This window comes from Anolis carolinensis, chromosome 1 (genome assembly GCF_035594765.1).
Source record: "Anolis carolinensis isolate JA03-04 chromosome 1, rAnoCar3.1.pri, whole genome shotgun sequence".
Lineage (NCBI taxonomy): Eukaryota > Metazoa > Chordata > Lepidosauria > Squamata > Dactyloidae > Anolis > Anolis carolinensis.
In genome coordinates this window covers 58,195,893-58,214,528 of record NC_085841.1, presented here as the reverse complement: position 1 = coordinate 58,214,528, position 18,636 = coordinate 58,195,893, and the positions used below count along the sequence as shown (strand labels likewise).

General features: G+C 38.2%; 1 protein-coding gene across 2 annotated transcripts in view; it reads left to right on the top strand.

Moving 5' to 3' along the window:
• Nucleotides 1-18,636, top strand: part of fmn2 (formin 2) — a 242,202-nt gene that overhangs the window by 54,436 nt on the left and 169,130 nt on the right. For both annotated transcript variants that reach the window (XM_062975121.1, XM_062975120.1), the window contains exons 4-5: nt 10,449-10,596; nt 15,798-15,859. In XM_062975121.1, coding sequence (XP_062831191.1) covers nt 10,449-10,596; nt 15,798-15,859 — 210 coding nt within the window. The remainder of the gene's footprint in view (nt 1-10,448; nt 10,597-15,797; nt 15,860-18,636) is intronic.

Here is an 18,636-nt window from a genome sequence, read left to right as displayed (position 1 = left end):
CCATGAGACGTAGTTTTGAGGAGGGTGGAAGCAAGAGGAGGGGCTCCCCAGAAGATCACATAGGTTCATAGGGGACGGCACAGTCATGAAGATAGGCAGGTCCCAAACCGTTTAGAGCTTTATGGGTAATAACCTGCACCTTGAATTGGGCCTGGAATATAATCGGCAGCCAGTGGAGCTGCTTAAACGGGAGGGTTGACCGCTCCCTGTAAGCAGCTTCAGTTAGTAATCTAGCTACCGACCATTGTATCAACTGCAGTTTCCAAACCGTCTTCAAGGGCAGCCCCACGTAGAGTGCATTACAGTAATCCATGTTTGTAACTAGAGCTTGGACGACCAAGGTCAAGTCAGACTTCTTGAGGTACGGTCGCAGTTGGTGCACAAATTTTAATTGTGCAAAGGCCCTCCCGGCCACCACCAACACCTGGGCATCAAGTGACAGTGATGAGTCCAGAACGACCCCCAAACTGCCGACTTGTGCCTTCAGGGGGAGTGTGACCCCATCAAGCACAGGTAGCCACCATATACCCTGATTGACCGAGCTACCTGGAGGACCTCTGTCATATCAGGATTAAGCTTCAGCTTGTTGGCCCTCATCCAGACCATTACAGCAGCCAGACACTGGTCTAGGATTTGAGGGGCTTCCTTGGAAGTAGGTGGAAAAGAGTAGTAGAGTTGAGTATCATCTGCGTAGAGGTTAAAAGGCATGAGGGAGAGAATAGAACCTTGCAGGACCCCACAGGTCAAAGGCCAGGGGTCCAAGCAGGTATCTCCCAGCTTCACCATCCGGGTATGGCCCTCCAGGAAGGAGTGGAGCCACTGTAGTACAGTGCCCCCAATCCCCATTCCCGAGAGCCGCCCCAGAAGGATACCATGGTCAATGGTATCGAAAGCTGCTGAGATGTCCAAGAGAACCAACAGGGACACACACCCCCTGTCAAGTTCTCTGCGGAGGTCATCCACCAAGGTGACCAAAGCCGTCTCAGTGCCATGACCAGGCCTGAAGCCAGACTGGAATGCGCCAAGATAATCGATGTCATCCAAGAATTCCTGGCATTGAGAGGTAACCACTCCTCCAGAACCTTGCCTAGAAATGGGAGGTTGGAAATTGGACAATAGTTTGATAGAAAGGAGAATGAAGGTATGCCTTTTTTAAAAAAATTGGTCTAATAATTGCCTGTTTCAGGCTAGAAGGAAATTGCCCTTGCTCTAATGAGGCATTGATAATCCTCAAAAACCAATCGACCAACCCCCCACTGGCAAGCTTTATAAGGCAGGTAGGACAAGGGTCTAGAGTGCATGTGGTTGACCTCACTGCTCCAAGGATCTTGTCCACATCATCAGGCCGAACAAGCTGAAACGACTCCATCAAATTTGATTTGACATATGCTCCAGGTACCTCATCTGGAACTGTATCAAGATTGGCGTCCAAGTTGGAGCGTAATCGAGCAACTTTGTCTGCAAAATGATGCACAAACTCGCTGTATCGACTGCCCGAGTTGTCACCCCCCCCCATGAGGATGAAAGAGCTCCCTGACAACCCAGAACAGTTCAGCTGGCCTATTTCTTGCAGACGCGATGTAGGCAGTCGAGAAAGCTTTTCTGGCTGCCCGCAACGCCACGGGATAGGCCTTAATAGAGACTCTAGCCCGTGTTCGGTCGATGATGCTCCGAGTCTTCTGCCACATGAACTCTAGTCCCTGCCTTGCCCGCTTCATCAAAGCCAGCTCCTCGGAGAACCAAGGAGCCAAGTTGATTCTGCAAAGTGAGAGGGGACGTTCAGGAGCGATCGTGTCAAGGGCCCTGGACATCTTCGTGTCAACCAGGGTCTCAACAAGATCGTCAGCCAACATGACAGGAAATTCCCCAAGAGACATCAGGAATCCATCCGGATCCATTAGTCTCCTGGGGCGGACCATCTTAATTGGTCCACCACTCCTGCAGAGGTTTGAGACAACAGTGAGTCTAACACTGACCAACATACTGGATAGATATTTTTCCAAAAACTTTATTTAACATTGACAAGCAGCAGTGTTCTCCAAATAGTAGCTTTAGGGAATAAGTGTGGAGCAGGTTTTGCTGCACAGGCGATTGTAACTCCAATAATAGTGCTGCCTTGCTATACAGTTCTGGGGAATGTTTGCTAATGTATGTCATTATACAAGCTGATTTTCCCCATTGGTTTATTATTACTCTCAGGTTCCATCTTTTGATGGAAAGGGAAGGAAAATTTAATTTTCAAGACTTTATTCAAATAAGAATGAATTTCGAAATAAAATATAATTGAAACATAATAACAAATGTTTAAATATATGTCCACTTAAAAACACTTTGGTACTGTTGCATTATCCGGACAGAGGCCACTAGGAGGCACTATCAGGGGAAGGATAGTTAGTCCATTTTATGGGGGTGGAGGGTAGGGTGAAGGTGTAAAACCATTTCCCCCTGTCTTCCTGTTATTCCCCCCACTCATGTCTCCATCATGGAAACAACCCTCACTTATGACATGGGAAGGGGAGAGGGGGCATAACCAGCGAAAACTGGGGGAATGACTAAAACCTGGAGTAGATTCACTACCCCACTGACTTTCAGAGTCACCGACCTCCAAAGATTTTCAGTGGTAGTCTCTCATAAAAAGTGCATTGAGACTTTCAGATGGTTGCATGAAGCTTCTTTTAACTAACAACTGTTGGAAGTATTCTTTATTTTTCTTTATTTCACATATTTGTATTCCATTATTCCTAGCCGTAAGGGAACTGAGGATGGCCTTACAGCAGGCAGCAATTTGATTCCAATACATAAAAATATAAAAATGCCAAGTTCCCCAAAACAAGACTCTAATTCTTGAGAAATACCTACATTATATTATATTTAATGGCAGATGCTTCCTCTGTATTACAAATAAAGATCGGATAGAAAGTGCTGAAAATAGATAATTTATTGGCAGTGGTAGATTTTCAGCACTTTCTATCCGATCTTTATTTGTAATACAGAGGAAGCATCTGCCAGTCAGACTGTAGCAAATACTCCTAATCAGCAGTTTTGTGCCAAGCCTGTCATTTCTTCAAGTATCCAAATATCTTTGCAGCTAGGTGGACTAAAGTTTTTTTGAACAAAAATACGGCCTAGTTCCATTACACTATGTAATACGATTTTTGTTCCTGGGTTATAAACCTTATTTCCTAGTTGGTTTTATCATAAAAACATAGAAAAAGTTTATTAAGTTTTACAAAGGTTTTGCTTGACATCCTGCAGCACATTTTGCTATAGTTGTTCAACAAATATCTTATTGAGTCTCAACCAGTTTTGTGGTAGCCACAAAAAAGAAGTTTCTGGAGTATAACAATTTCTTTCAAAGTAAGTCCCACACAGTTAAACAGGAAAAACACTTTCAAACTGGAAACAGAAGACTATTTGAATTTTCTACCTTGCCGAACTTGAGTCATCGCAGTTTGATGCTTTGATGCTACAGAACCTTTTTTGTAGTAGCCTTCTGGTTTTACATAGAATTCTTTTCAAGTAAGGTTAGCATAGCCACAGCCTTGGTAACTGTTTTATTTCTTAACATGTCTATTGTAAGCAGTTGGGACATGCAGTTACATATACTGCTATGTCGTACAATAGTGTTATTTATGGATATTTGCATTTATCAATATTAAGTATTCATATTTAGTATAAGAAACATCAATTTTGAGAGGAAAGCTGCAAAAGATAATTATTGCATATATTGTGCAAAAATAATGATCACATATGATTTACCTAACTCTGAAACAGATGATGAATTTCTTGTCTGGCTGTGAAAGCTGGGCTGTAAGGCAAGCTTATAAAAAGAAAACCAACACTTTTTTTTTGGTATATATTTTTTATTATGAAGTTTATAAGCAACTCGCACATTTCTTGTTACAATAATAATTCTCTTTTTCACCATATAATAAAAAACATACATGAAGTCAGGGTATTTGGGGGGGGGGGGGAGAGAGAAAAGGTAGGTAACTTCGACATAAAGGGAAACATTGACATAAAAGGTGAATGACAATATTGAAACAACAGAAAAAAAATTAAAAAAACAAAAAAAACCCAAAAAACAAAAACAGAAACAAAAAGACCCACAACAACAGCTTGGGATATACATGTATACAGTTGCTTTAATGTCCAACTCTTTTGAACAGTGATGCTGGAGGCCACTATAGGGTGCTAAAAAGACAAATGAAAGTGTCTTAATGCAAATCAGGCCTGAATTCTCCCTTAGAGGCCTAGCTGACTAAACTGAGTATATTAGACGTATCATGACATGGCTTACTAGAAAAGACAGTGGTGCTTAGTAAGACTGAAGACAGTAAGAAAAGGGAAAGACCATCATTATAGATGGATAGACTCAATCAAGGAAAGTGTGGCCCCGAGACTGCAAGATATAAGCTGTTCATGGCAAGGCGACTAGAAGGGCTGCCTTAAATTAGAGTTAATATGATGGTAGTTATCACAAACAGGACAAAAGGAAATAAGACTCTGTCCTAATGCTCCATTCTCATACAAACTTCCTTAGGAATAAATCTTGTGAAGCTCAATGACATTTTTTCTGAGATGTTGAAGTACACTGTAAATATGGTATTTTCATTGAACTACTGCTCCTGGGATTGTGTAACTACCTTGTAACTTTATAAATTTGGAAAGCTGGCATTTTTCAGTAAGGATGATGGATGTTGTCAGAGAGCAGAGCATGTTTCTGCATCACTATTATGTTCTCAGCACTGTACTTGGTTCAAATGAAGGGTTTTGCTATATATTTTTCTGGTCAGTTAAAGAACTACTGAAAGCCTGAAAGCAAGATTGTAACTTGAAGTCTAGGGCTGTTCAGCACAGAGGTGAGAATCATGAAACATTCTCAATTGCATTGGACCTTAGTTCTTGGGAGTCTTTCCTTTTGGCCATATTGGCTAGATCTCTTGGAATTCAGCAGACAGAGAATGTTTGGAGAGCCACATTGTTCCAACAACTTATGTAGTATGTGGTGTGTGAGAGAGTGAATAGAATTGGGTCAAGTGGTTTGCACAAGATGTGCTCTATTACTTGTCTCAGTTCTATCAACAGGATTGTCAGATCTTAAGTCTCGCCCTAAATCTCCATTTTTGTAGGTTATCTATTAGGTAGGAGACTAGGGTACAAATTACCTAGTTTTGGCGGGCTTATCTCCAGACAAGATGGGAGGGCTGATTGGAGATCTCCTGCTCAGTTTTAGTAGGATAACAAGGTAGTAGGTTTGCAAGGGTTAGTTAGTTGTTACAAAGTCTCTTTGGAAGATTCAGTAAGTTAGGTTCCTTCTGTCCTTCATTACAGCACCAGGATTTACCTTCCTCTCTGCTCAGCATCCAAATTCTAGAAGCAAATAGGTTAATTTAAATATCACTTATTCCATCTCAAAAATAAATTAGGGAGAATAATCCTTTCATTTCGTTTTGATCCAAGAACAACCGCCTTAGCTAAGATGCCAAAAAAGAAATATATATTATGTGTGCATGTGCACATATGAATGGATGACAAGCACTGAGCAAGTGGTTAGTACTTAATGCATAATGCGTAATAATATTGCTGTTTTGGCCCAGAAACCTCAGGGCCTGGGATGACCTGAACTGTCAGTCCTGGTTTCCTTAGTGACAAAGACAACAATACAGTTGGAATCTCAATTGTTACCATTTTCAGTGTCTGGATAGTGTACGTTTGGACTATGGCTTGAAAACGTGTTGTAAAATACTCAAGATATGTACTTGCTATAGTTCAACTCTTGAGACATCCAGTCGCTGATTATAAAGGCTATTTAAAATATTCTAGGTATGACACTTCACTTTCTCACAGTCCAACAGTTATCTTTAATGCTGGGTGTTAAAGTGACATTTGTAACCAATCATTAACAATGGTGCTGTTGCACACATCAATATTATTTTAACATAAGGCACGTAATAATCGGGTGACAAAGTGTGTTTAGAGAAATGAAAGGGCATACATATATATGATATAGTTTGTATCATATAAAATCCCATCATGCCTCTCCAGTCCTGCTTTTCCCCCCTCCAACTACTTCTGCTCATCCTACCTCCCCCTCTCCCCAATTAATTGAATACTGCTGACTAAGGCTCCTTGTAATATCCTTGCAACCAGTTTGAGCAGGTCTGTTGGAACTGTTTTCAGTTCCAATTCTATCCCATGCATACCTTTTAACTATTTCAGGCCAGCTTTGTCTTTGGACCTCCCAAAAGCTATGAGTCTAACAGCTTTGTAAAGAGATGCTTTGGTGCTGCATTGAGATGTAATGGTTACATTTTGAACTGCTGTAAGATTTCAGTAGCTCCTTATTTATTCATAAGATGAGTCTGCTGACGTCAGTAAAGAAATAAACAAGATAATAGCACTCCCTGAACTGAGCTTGGAGGTCATGCACATTTCTGTTCCTAGCAGTAAGTACCAGGTGGGTTTAACTACTAACAACCCAGTTATTTTTTGTCTAAGGAAAGATAGATCAGCAGTAACTATTTTGTAAATCAGAGAAGAGTGAGATTTAACAGAAAACCAAAAGGTTTTACATAAATATCATGGGAGACCTTTATCTGACTAGGAATTGTTAAGGTATTTTCACATTGCAGGCATTCTCTGTGCCTCGCCCATGTAGGACCGTGCTGCAGTTTTAATGAATCAGACAGACTTTCCCTAGGAAGGAAAATAAAATTCACGAAAACACATGAGTTTTTTATTACCTGTAGTTACTCAGTTGTACTTTTTACTCAGCAGTAGGTACTGGCTTTGTAAAGAGTAGAGGGTCATATCACATTTTATTCTGGGAAATTTCAATGTTGAACAATTTTCAGAAAAGAGAGGGGATGAAACTGCATGCTTCATTTGTATTTTTTAAAGTCTGTGTTAAGAGAATTTGGGATGAATAGAAAAAGTTAATCTGTATCAAGTTCATCAACAGAAAGCAAACACACAATGCAAACATTCACATTTCAGTGTATTCTTCAAATAAATCATTTTGTGAAAAGATTTTGGGTAATAATGTAGTGCATTCATAGTCACAGTATTGCCTTTAGATATTGCATACTAGATATTGTTTTCAAAATTTTCTCTGCATGTATGAATGTGATTTTAAAAATAGAGAAACCAATGGTTTCTAGATAGGTATAAACTCAATTCTATAGTAAGAATGGAGAAGGAGATGTAGTTAACTTGTTTCTATGAAGCATTCCACATTTTCCATTACCAGAAAACCAGAATAATTTACTGTATACAATCCTCCGAAGGTGACCAAAACCTTGCATGAATCTCAATCATTATTCCTTTATAATTGAACGACATACAGAGAATTGCTATATTATATTGTAATTTAAATTCTCTTTGAACACTGAACACTTCCCCCACATGACTAAATATATAATTAGCTTTGAAATTGCAGTGTAGTACAGTGTTTTCATTCATTCAGTGATATCTTGGTTGAAAATATTTTTGACCTCTTTTTAAGAATATTTGTTTAACAAAACCTGTCTGTCAATTAATGTAATTAATTCCCTCTGTGCATGAGAAATTTTTGGAGAAAATTATCTCAAACAACCTCCTTGTTTATCATGAAAATTTACTTCTAATAATAAAATGCTCAGTTCATATTTCATTATTCTTTGCATCAGTCTTCTGTGGCAAATTTGCCATATCCTCATTTGATACATTGACAACCGAGTCTTACTTAGTACAGTAGAGTCTCACTAATCCAAGCCTCGCTTATCCAAGTTTCTGGATTATCCAAGCCATTTTTATAGTCAATGTTTTCAATATATCGTGATATTTTGGTGCTAAATTCATAAATACAGTAATTACAGCATAACATTACCGTGTATTGAACTGCTTTTTCTGTAAAATTTGTTGTAAAACATGATGTTTAGGTGCTTAATTTATAAAATCATAACCTAATTTGATGTTTAATAGGATTTTCCTTAATCCCTCCTTATTATCCAAGATATTCACTTATCCAAGCTTCTGCCAGCCCATTTAGCTTGGATAAGTGAGACTCTACTGTAACTGACATAGGGTCATCAAGTTAATCCTTGACTAACCTGGTATTTAATCCATGTTCCTACTTATTAGACAGCACCAACTTTAAATGTTCTGATTTTAAGCTGAGCAATACTTGTGTTTTGTATGAAGATTTGAGGATTTTCTTAGAAATACCTTTGCCCAACTGCTAAAAATGAATGGTGCTAGTGATTAATATGACTAAGGACCATAGTTTGATCTGTGGTACTTTTGTTTGGTATGAAGCTAATCTTGCCTTGCTTTTCTCATTTTTCCTCTCTGTATAAATGTGTATTTTTGTTCACCAATTCCAATAGGATGCTATCATAATATAACCTTCTCGCAAGAAAAACCTAAGTAGCAACAATACTGTTTTTAATACAGGTTGCATCTCTCTTCTGCAAAATGCCTGGGAGACTACTTTTGCAGATATGGGATTTATTTTTGAATAGCTATATTTGCATATACATCTTTTAATGATGAATAGTTGAGAAAAGGGGCTAGCTACAGATCCAGCACCTGCTGATCTTAAGAAAGTCTCACTCCACCACTATCAGAAATTTGGAGATGGTAAAGATTCTAGTTCTGCTGTCAGATTTACAAAACAAACAAACAAACAAAAAAAAACAACCCTTGTATAATGTGGATTTGGGGGGGGGGGGGGTGAGAGAATCTGAAAAGACTCACTTAAAGCATGTTGGAAAGCTCCTGATGCCTAGCTAATCCACATAGTGCTGTTCTTCCACCAGGATAATGGGAATTTAGGGTGGGTCAGGCATCCTGGAAATGGGGCACAGAGAGTGGCAGCAGTGTGGATTGGCTGTACATCTTGTCTCTTTCCAACATTCAATGTACCCATACACAGCAGGATATATTTGGACTTTCCTCTCCCCTCATATTCACTTTAACAGTGATTTTTGAATGAATCAAGCCATAGGACCAAGAGTCCTCACCCTGTAGTCCTTTCCCCCCGGTAAATTGATGACAGTTGTAGGGCGAGAGCTGCTTGATGTGTAACTAGCCTCCTTTCCACAAGGGTGGAGGTAGTGGTGGCAGGAAAATGTTTCAGGTTTTAGAGTCCTTCATATTACAGATTCCCAGAAAAGAGAGACTCAGTTTTTGCAAACTAAATGCACTGCATATCTGTGTTGCTGTGAGATGCTTGAAAATTAAAACCTGAACTAGTGACTAGCATAAAAGAACTGTTATGTTCTGGAAATTAAATAAGACATTTCCCTTTCAACCCTCTTAGATCAAACCCTCTTATGAATTGTAAATAAAATTACTTTACAAGGAGCCTCCAGAGATGACTTTCTAATAATATATTACAAATGTATTGAATGCATGAAATAAAATGTATTTTTCTGAGAGGGTTCAAGTGGGTACACTTGTACTCCCAGAGGCCCTTAGTATCTTTTCCTGACTTTTTAATGCAATCTTGTGAACACACATTTAGATAAAACTGCCATTATTATTCTACAAACATTTATTTATAGATTGAATTGTGGCAAAATAGAAGCAACACAACAGTCCATCTTCACATGTTTAGACAAAGATGAGCCATATCGAGGATACTTTTTCTAACAAGTTATATTTTAGCTTAGTATGACTTATCATATGTGGGTCTTCAGTTGGACTTAATGTTGAAGACAAATGACATAAAACAAAATACAAAAATTCTGACTTAGTTTTTTGTTTAATTGAAATCTATGGCCTAAATGCCATTGTTAATCCAAGACAGCATAGAAAGTATTAATGTTAACTAGTATGTTAACTCTTACTAGCTTGCTCTATTCTCAATATGGCATCCTTTTAAATACTTAAACATGGCTGCCATGTTCCCTCTTAACCTTATCTTCTTAAAGTTAATCATATTGCGCTCCCTTAGCCACTCTTCATAAGGCTTAACTTTGTCAGTGTCTCAGTAAAGTAGCAGAAATCTATAGAGTATTCACTGTATGCTTTTAATGTTTCTAACAATAAGAAGACCAGGATCCTATGCAGTAGTAATCTGTTAGAGCTAAGCATTGCATGCATATGATTCAAAGCCACATATTTCCACTTACTGTTGAGGTATCTTTCAACTTAGTTGAAACTCTTCCTGTTAGCTTTGTCCATGACCATACATAGAAATGGGAAATATAATGGCTGGGCAATCTAAACTTTGGTTCTCAATTATATATCTTTACACTACAGAAGAATGTCCTACTGAAGAAGAAAACCTCATGACCAAGAAATTCAACTGAGTGAATTCAAAAGAATTAAACCAAACATTCAAAAAACTTTTTAAAATGTGTAATTATTTGAAGCTTCATGAGAATAAAGAATTGGATTATTACATATCCACAGGAGGATTTTAAAATATGTAAATTTTGTATTTTTGTAAATAATTGCAGCAAGACCAGCTTTATACTTGGGCTGCAGTCAACCAACCCACACATTCATCGGATTATATCGAAGGAAGATTTCCTGGAAGAATTCCATCAGTATGGCCACCACCAAAGCCCCCAGACGAAGAACAGAGAATAAAACATAAAGAACCAGGTAGGGCTTTCAAGTGCTAATGGGATGTAGTACTTAGGCAGGATTTATTGTAAGCACAATTGAAAACTGGATTAAGGCTGGGGTTTTCTGCAGTCAGGAGTCCACTTTCAGAGAACTCATTCAAAATATCAGGAATCAGTGCCCTCTATGTACTACTATTCTTCATACATTGCAGTCAGCTAGTATTCCCAGGCATTGAATTTCAGGTTCCGGACTGTCTTGTCTCATTTTTTGGAAAAGAGAGAGTGGAAGAATTCTGAGGGCAAGATCAGGGCCTTGAAACTAGCATATTTTGATAACTTCAGTCATTTCTGGACAAGTGCCCTCCTCCACACATACAGCCTGGACTCCCCACAGCTATTGTAGATTAATTTCTGATCAAAATGTATATTGGTTTGTCTGTTTGTTTGTGTGTGTGTGTGTGTGTGTGTGTGTGTGTGTGTGTGTGTGTGTGTATATATATACATATACTTATATACAGTAGAGTCTCACTTATCCAACATAAACGGGCTGGCAGAACGTTGGATAAGCAAATACGTTGGATAATAAGGAGAGATTAAGAAAAAGCCTCTTAAACAACAAAATAGGTTATGATTTTACAAATTAAGCACCAAAACATCATGTTATACAACAAATTTGACAGAAAAAGTAGTTCAATATGCAGTAATGTTATGTTGTAATTACTGTATTTACGAATTTAGCACCAAAATATTATGATAAATTGAAAACATTGACTACAAAAATGCGTTGGATAATCCAGAACATTGGATAAGTGAGTGTTGGATAAGTGAGACTCTACTGTATATATATATGTGTGTGTGTGTGTGTGTGTGTGTGTGTGTGTGTATATATATATATATATATATATATATATATATATATATATGAGATTACATCTCCCAGTCTTTGTAAATACGAGAAAGAAAAGCAGAAGCTCCTAAGGCTGTAAAACAGCAGCACACATTCTTCCATGCACACATGTTTGCTGCTGTTTTTATAACCTTAGGAGCTACTTCTTTTCCCCATCTTATTTTCTGTTTTATAACAGCTTCTGCCAACCTAGCAGTTCAAAAATATGCAAATGTGAGTAGATCAATAGGTCACGGAAAAACCTTTACCTTAACAGAAAAACTCAGCAGTTCTGTATTACACAGATAAAATCATTATTTTGGATAATACTTCACAAGCTGATATTTCCTTAAGCAATTAATATGGAACTGCTTCTTTATTTCCAGGCTATTTAGCCCATATGAGCAACTATTTCTCTATGATTTATAGTAATTATAGAACCACAGTAACTCCATGTTGATAAGCCAGATAAACTACATACCATTTATAATCAATAATAATAAAAACAACAACAACTACTACAACAACAACAACAATAACTACAACAACAACAATAATAATGCATTTTATTTGTTACCTGCCTCTCTTCACAGCTTGAGGTAGGGTACAACACAGTCAAACACATCAATATAAAATATATACAACAAAATCACAAATAGATCTGTAAAGTCACAATGATCACAGAAATGGTAAAGGATTGCATAATATATGGTAGTACAAGAAGAACAATACGAGTGTTGGCACTGATATTATCAAATGACTTTACAGTACTGGATAAAACACCATTTTGGGAAGGTCAAAAACCTATAAATTGATGGATTCCAAACTGTTGACTGAGAAAGTCTTAAAGCACATAGTGTTAAATCAATGTACAATATGTATATATTGATTACATTGATCTTTTAACAGATTCTATTTTAATAGAGGTTGTTTTATTCAATTTATATACCTAGTTTATGTAATATTATTATTGTTTTCATGTTGATGTATTTTATTTTATGTATTATGTATTTTATGTATGGCATCTTTGTGTGCTATTTTGTAAACCACCCCGAGTCCCTATGGGAGATAGTGGCAGGGCATAAATGACATTTTATTTATTTATTTATTTTTATTAGATTGTTAATAGAAACTTAGTAGGTTGGACTAAGTAAGGTGGGCTACTTAGTAGGGTGGGCTTGTACGAACTTAGTTGTATCACACACATGAAATTATTATACATATTTAGGAAAATGTTGGCTGGCAACATGTTTGGTATTTACAATGTCATTAGTAGAATTACAACTTTTAAAATTTTCTTATTCACGTTTACAATCATGCAACCATTGACATGATCATAAACAGCCCCATAACCCATCTTAAACCTCAAACAGCTACACCAAACAAATGAGTTGTGCAGAACTAGCAAGAGGTGTGCTGAAGGATGATGTGCCCAGTTGCCTTGATGTTATCAACAACAGCAGAGCCCTCTGCATAGTCCTGTCATAGCTGCTGATGGGAATTGGCAAGTTGCATCATGCTTAATTGCCTCCTTTGCCAGAGCCACTACACTCTTCTGTTTGGTGTAGCTGTCTGGCTTTTAAGGTGAGTTTTAGGAAGTTAGACTGGAAGATGGGCCATAGATACTTGTCCCATGTAGGAGCTGAGCCTTTAACTTTAAAATGATGAAGAAGAGAACTGGATTGCTGTATCCCAACCCAAAACTCTATGTAGTAGTAATGTTTCTAATCAAGCACATCTTTTCCACAAACCAGTATGCTGACATTTAGTTTTAAAACTTCAGGAGTACATCTTCAGTACATTAGCTAAATATTTTAGCCTTTATTTTTGTACTGTTGATGAGTATGCACTTTCAAAAATAGACTTTACTATTCAAGAGGGTTTTATTACTCATAGCAATTTGGATAGTAAAATTAACTATCAGTCCCAGTGCTTTTGTGACTTTACAGCCTAGTACATGTGTTCAAACAAAAAATAATCAAGGTGAGTAATCAAGTATATCATGAATTTAATTAACATAAACATTAGTGTCAAATTTTTATGTTAAAATGAGAATTAATCATATACTGCACCTTCCTGGTAGCAAAAATGGCCTCTCTTGAGTCTAAAAACTACCCAGGAAGGCCCCAAAACATAAAAGTAAACAGTATGTTAGGGTGTTGTCCATACCTCACAACTTCTGAGGATGCCTGCCATAGATGTGGGCGAAACGTCAGGAGAGAATACTTCTGGAACATGGCCACACAGCCCGAAAGACATACAACAACCCAATATGTTAGGGTTTTTTTTTGTTTTTTTTTAGAACAGAAAATTGAGAGGAGTGCAGCAGGGAGAGGCACTGCCCCAGAGTCCCATAGGAGGACAACTTGTCTTTCTCTTCATCTCCTGGTTAAATCATGGACTGTTGTTCTGAGATAAGAAAGAAGTTTGCATAGAAAAGAATAAACAGATAAATTACACTAAACAACCTGACAAAGCTACTTGTTGAACTGCATTCTCCTAATGGCCATAATGGTTGTGGAATCATAAGAGCTGGATGTTGCTGAGAGGAAATCCAAAAATCTTGTGTACAAAGCCAGAATAGTGACAGAAGGAGGACCAATCAAAGGAAAACAGAATAGTAATCACCCAAGGTTATATTTCTGGAGCCTTTTTCAGATGTTCTGATGTTTTGCGAAACTAATGCACTGTGATGAAATTGGGATCAAAACTATTGCGTGTACAGGGTGAACTCACTCAACCCAAAAAGCAACAGAACACAATAAAATTAGGATAACAAAAGCCACAACTTGGTTATGAGCGACAACTGAAAATGGGTTAGCAGCCATGCATGGGTCCTGGATCCCAGCATCAGACAGCCCACTGATGTTGTGATGACACAAGAGAAGGACCCCCCCCCCCCATGGATCCACATGGCTCAAGCCAGAGGGGGTGAGCATTGTCTCCCATGCAATGCAGCACCACACTCTCTCCTGGAAGCTCAGACAACCCTTACCATGAAGGGGAGAGACAATCCAGCACCAGAAACAGAGCCCATATTGCTTTGTCACAATATGCCCCCATATTGTGTCAAAGTAATACAATACTGTTAACAACTCAAAGCACATAAAAAACCAAGGAGAGGTTGGGTGGGAAAGCTCAAAAGCAACTGTGGCTGGTTTTCACACAAGTTCTCCCCCGGCAGCCAATCAGCACAAGCCATGTGGCTCACCCTGATTGGCCAAAGTGCCCAAAACGTGGGGCTCACTAAGAAGAGAGCCCTAGGCAGCATGGCAGGTGGAGGGAGCTTATTTACATGTGTTATTTCTTTTGGGAGAAATGCTATGTGCACATTAAATGTGGGTTGAATACAATATTTTGTGAGTTGTTTTTTAGTCATACAACAGTTTAACTTTCCATAAAGCCCCCTGCCCACACCATGGATGATACCAAACACTTAAGAAGATTTACAGGACACATAGAAAGTTTATACACCCTTGGACACTAAGGGTGAAGATTTCACTTGTTCATTCTTAGATTTGAGAATGAAACATTCAAAATGTTTTCTTCCATCCGGGTGAAAGCTTTTGCACACAATAGAATATGTTTTTTTTTTTCCATTTCAGAATATAAGTCTCCCAACGCTTGGAAGGTTTGCACAAGAAATCACACTCAAACTAACATTTTTGTGCAAAATATGATGGTTTTACTACTAGTGCTGCTGATGGGAGAAAAGACTGGTCTTTTTGCTATAGTGCAGGGGATAAACCTCTTATAGTGGTTGATTTTTAAAAAATTTTCTCCAAGAGTGTCTTAATGACACTGTTTCTCACTGAGGATGAAAAAAAATCGCAAAGATATCTAGTTGATGCCAATACTGACTTTGCAGATAGTAGGCTCTCTCTGTTAGGGATGTACATTCTTATTATTTTGTGTTTGCATATAAGAATGAAAAAATAGAGGACTCTCTGCTAATGAGATATTAAAGGGGCTTCTGCGATTTTTCAAGTGTATTTCTCTCTTTTTAAGTGCTATCAATATATTAAAATGTATAGGTAGAGTGTTTCTATTAAAGAAGACTCCTTATTAAACCAGATCTTATTTTGAGTAAATTTAGGGGAAAAAACTTCTGCATTTGTGATAAATCTCACATGTGCTAAATATTCAAATGGCTAGTGGCACAACCACCAGGTATAATCTTATAGTCAGATAACTGTATGTTTCCACCTAGAGACAGAAAAATGCAGAAATGCGTACCACCAAATATAGTAAAATTGCACATAGTTTCAGATGTTTTTCAAATGCCTTATTTAAAAATACATTTCAATTTGTTGCAAGAAATAGTAATGGTCACTTTGCCCCTTTTTTCCTAGAATATGATGTTGTCACTCTGGCAAAAGAAACAGAATATATAGCAGGAGTTCAGCAGATACAGGTAAGATGATAGTATGGGCATATATCTGGCATAAGCAAACTTTGTCCCTTCAGGTGTTATGGATTTCAACTCCAACAATTCCTTAGGAATTGTGGGAGTTGAAATCCAAAAAACCTGGAGGGCCGAAGTTTGTCAATGCCTGGCATATATACTGTTCTTGAAAAATTACTATACTACAAAACAGTCATGGAGAAATAAATGGTAAAAAAAACATTTTATAACTATTGGATACTTCATAGCTGTTCCATAGACTTCTCAGCTCAGATTATTCAACTCTTCATGCCTCTCAGCTCAATGTGTAAACAAGGTCAACTTTGTGATTGATATAAAACTTATGTGAGGTGGATGTTAGGTGGATATTAAAGGCTTATTTATCTATGCAAGTGATTACATTATGTTTTAATCATCACAATAAATAGACAAGTCAGTATTGTAGTAAATATGCAGTCTCTGCTCCATATGCTGCAGGGCCAATCATGATCAGATCCCTCCACATCTTATATTGAAACACAGCTTTAAAAATGGCTGTATATTCAACGCAACTCAATATTTAATCTTCAGTATGCTGTCCAGAGTAAATTAATACCTGTATGTTTAAACACTGGGGGTCCCCATATTATGAACATATATGTGGCATCATAAGTAATAACTATACATGTACTGTTTACAAGACCATATTTACATCACTCACCAACTTGTGGTTAGTACTTCTTTTAACAATTGCTTCATGATATACTTTATATATCTATCTTGGCACCTGACTGAATTATTTTAAGTGCATGCTCTGTTATGTTCTTTTCTTTCCTGGCTTGTCTTTATTTCGGATTGCATCAAGCAAAAGAACATTGTGAAGAAGTGTATAATTATATTTTGTTTATAGATGACATGTGTATTTGATTTTGTTTGAACAGTCAGGTTTGGCTAAGTTTAAAATGGTGAGTATTTGAATTGATGATGTGTGGGGGAAGGTAGCCATCTTAGAATGCTAGAACAGGTTACCCTAGCAACAGGGGCGGAGCCAACCGCCGTTTGGAAAGGAAAAGGGGGAATGTTTTAAAAAACCCAGGTAGTCTGTGATTTCCATTCACAGTGAAGGAACTGATTCTTGTGTAGAGGATCAGGGTGGCTCAAATAGAAGAGTTTGAGTCAGGTCTAAAATAAAGAGAATTATTTTAGACAGTCTGTGATTTTCTAGTCACAGAGAAGGAACTGATTCTTGTGGGAAGGATCAGGTTGGCTCAAATAGAAGGATTTGAGTCAGATTTAGGTTAGACCAGACTAGGCAAGTTAGGTGACATGTCTAGGGTCATTTATAGAGCCTGTGGATTAGGGAAAATTAATCCCAGGGGATCCAGGAGGATCAGGGTTTAGTGTAATCCAGAGAAAGAAATATTTTGAAAGTTTGACCACCTCATATCCGTTTGTAACCATTAAGCAAAGTGCCTTTAACAAGTTATATGAAACCATCAAGCTCTGTACCTGCAATAAACTTATTTTGATTTTATTCTAACTAAGCCTCTGTCATACACTTATATTAAGTTAAGTAACAACAGCATCTGGAGTGGAGTAAATAGAGAAAGCTTAAAAGAACCAGTGCCATCTGTCTGACGTCTCCTCCATTGGTGGCAGCGAAGAAGATAGTCAAACAAATAATTAATTAACATCATCTCTCATAAAACATCTTTATTAATTGGTGGTATCTGTGTGTGTATGTAGGATCAGAGGGATTCCATCTCTGTCACACATTCCTGTCAGACACCTCACCTCTGTACATATTGGTGGCAAGCGGAGGGGATCAAAAGGATTCCATTCCCTGTCACCCTCACCTCTATACAATTTGGTGGCAGCGGTGGGATTCTAAAAGGGATTCAATTCCTTGTCACATCAGATCTGTACAAACATCTTTAGTTTTAGTTATTTTATTTAGGAATCTAAATCAAATCCTTTCATCATAGATTTTGGAGTCCCCGGTGGCACAATGGGTTAAACTCTTGTGCCAGCAGGACTACTGACTGAAAGGTTGGCAGTTCGAATCCGGGGAGCGGGGTGAGCTCTCGTCTGTCAGCTCCAGCTCCCCATCTGGGAACATGAGCGAAGCCTCTCACAGGTTGGTAAAATATCAACCATCCGGGCATCCCCTGGGCAACATCCTTGCAAATGGCCAATTCTCTCACACCAGAAGCAACTTGTAGTTTCTCAAGTTGCTCCTGACACAAAAAAAATCATAGATTACAGTTTTAAAGTAGAAGTTTGGTGGCCATTCAAACCATGATATGACTGAAAATACAGTGTCTGACAACTCCTTGCAAGTTAAACGGTTTGGGACCCACCTACCTTAGAGACCGCATCTCCCCCTATGAACCTGCACGATCTCTTCGCTCTTCGGGGGAGGCCCTCCTCTCGCTCCCACCACCTTCGCAGTTGCGGCTGGTGGGGACGAGAGAGAGGGCCTTCTCCGCTGTGGCCCCCCGCCTCTGGAACTCACTCCTGAGGGAGATTAGACAGGCCCCCACCCTCCTTGCCTTTCGAAAAAGCCTTAAAACCTGGCTTTTCCAGAGGGCCTTCGACGACTAATTTTTGGGGGTTGATTTGTCTGCCCATTTAATTTAATTAGAGAGTGTTCTGCCATGATTATTGATACCTTGCTGAGTACTTCTGCCACGAAGCTACAGAAGCCCTCTATTTCGGCCTAGAACTGTTTTATCTCCTTGTTTTTAACATGTGATGTATGTATTGATTGTATGACTGCTTTTCATGTTTGATTTTACAATGTGTAA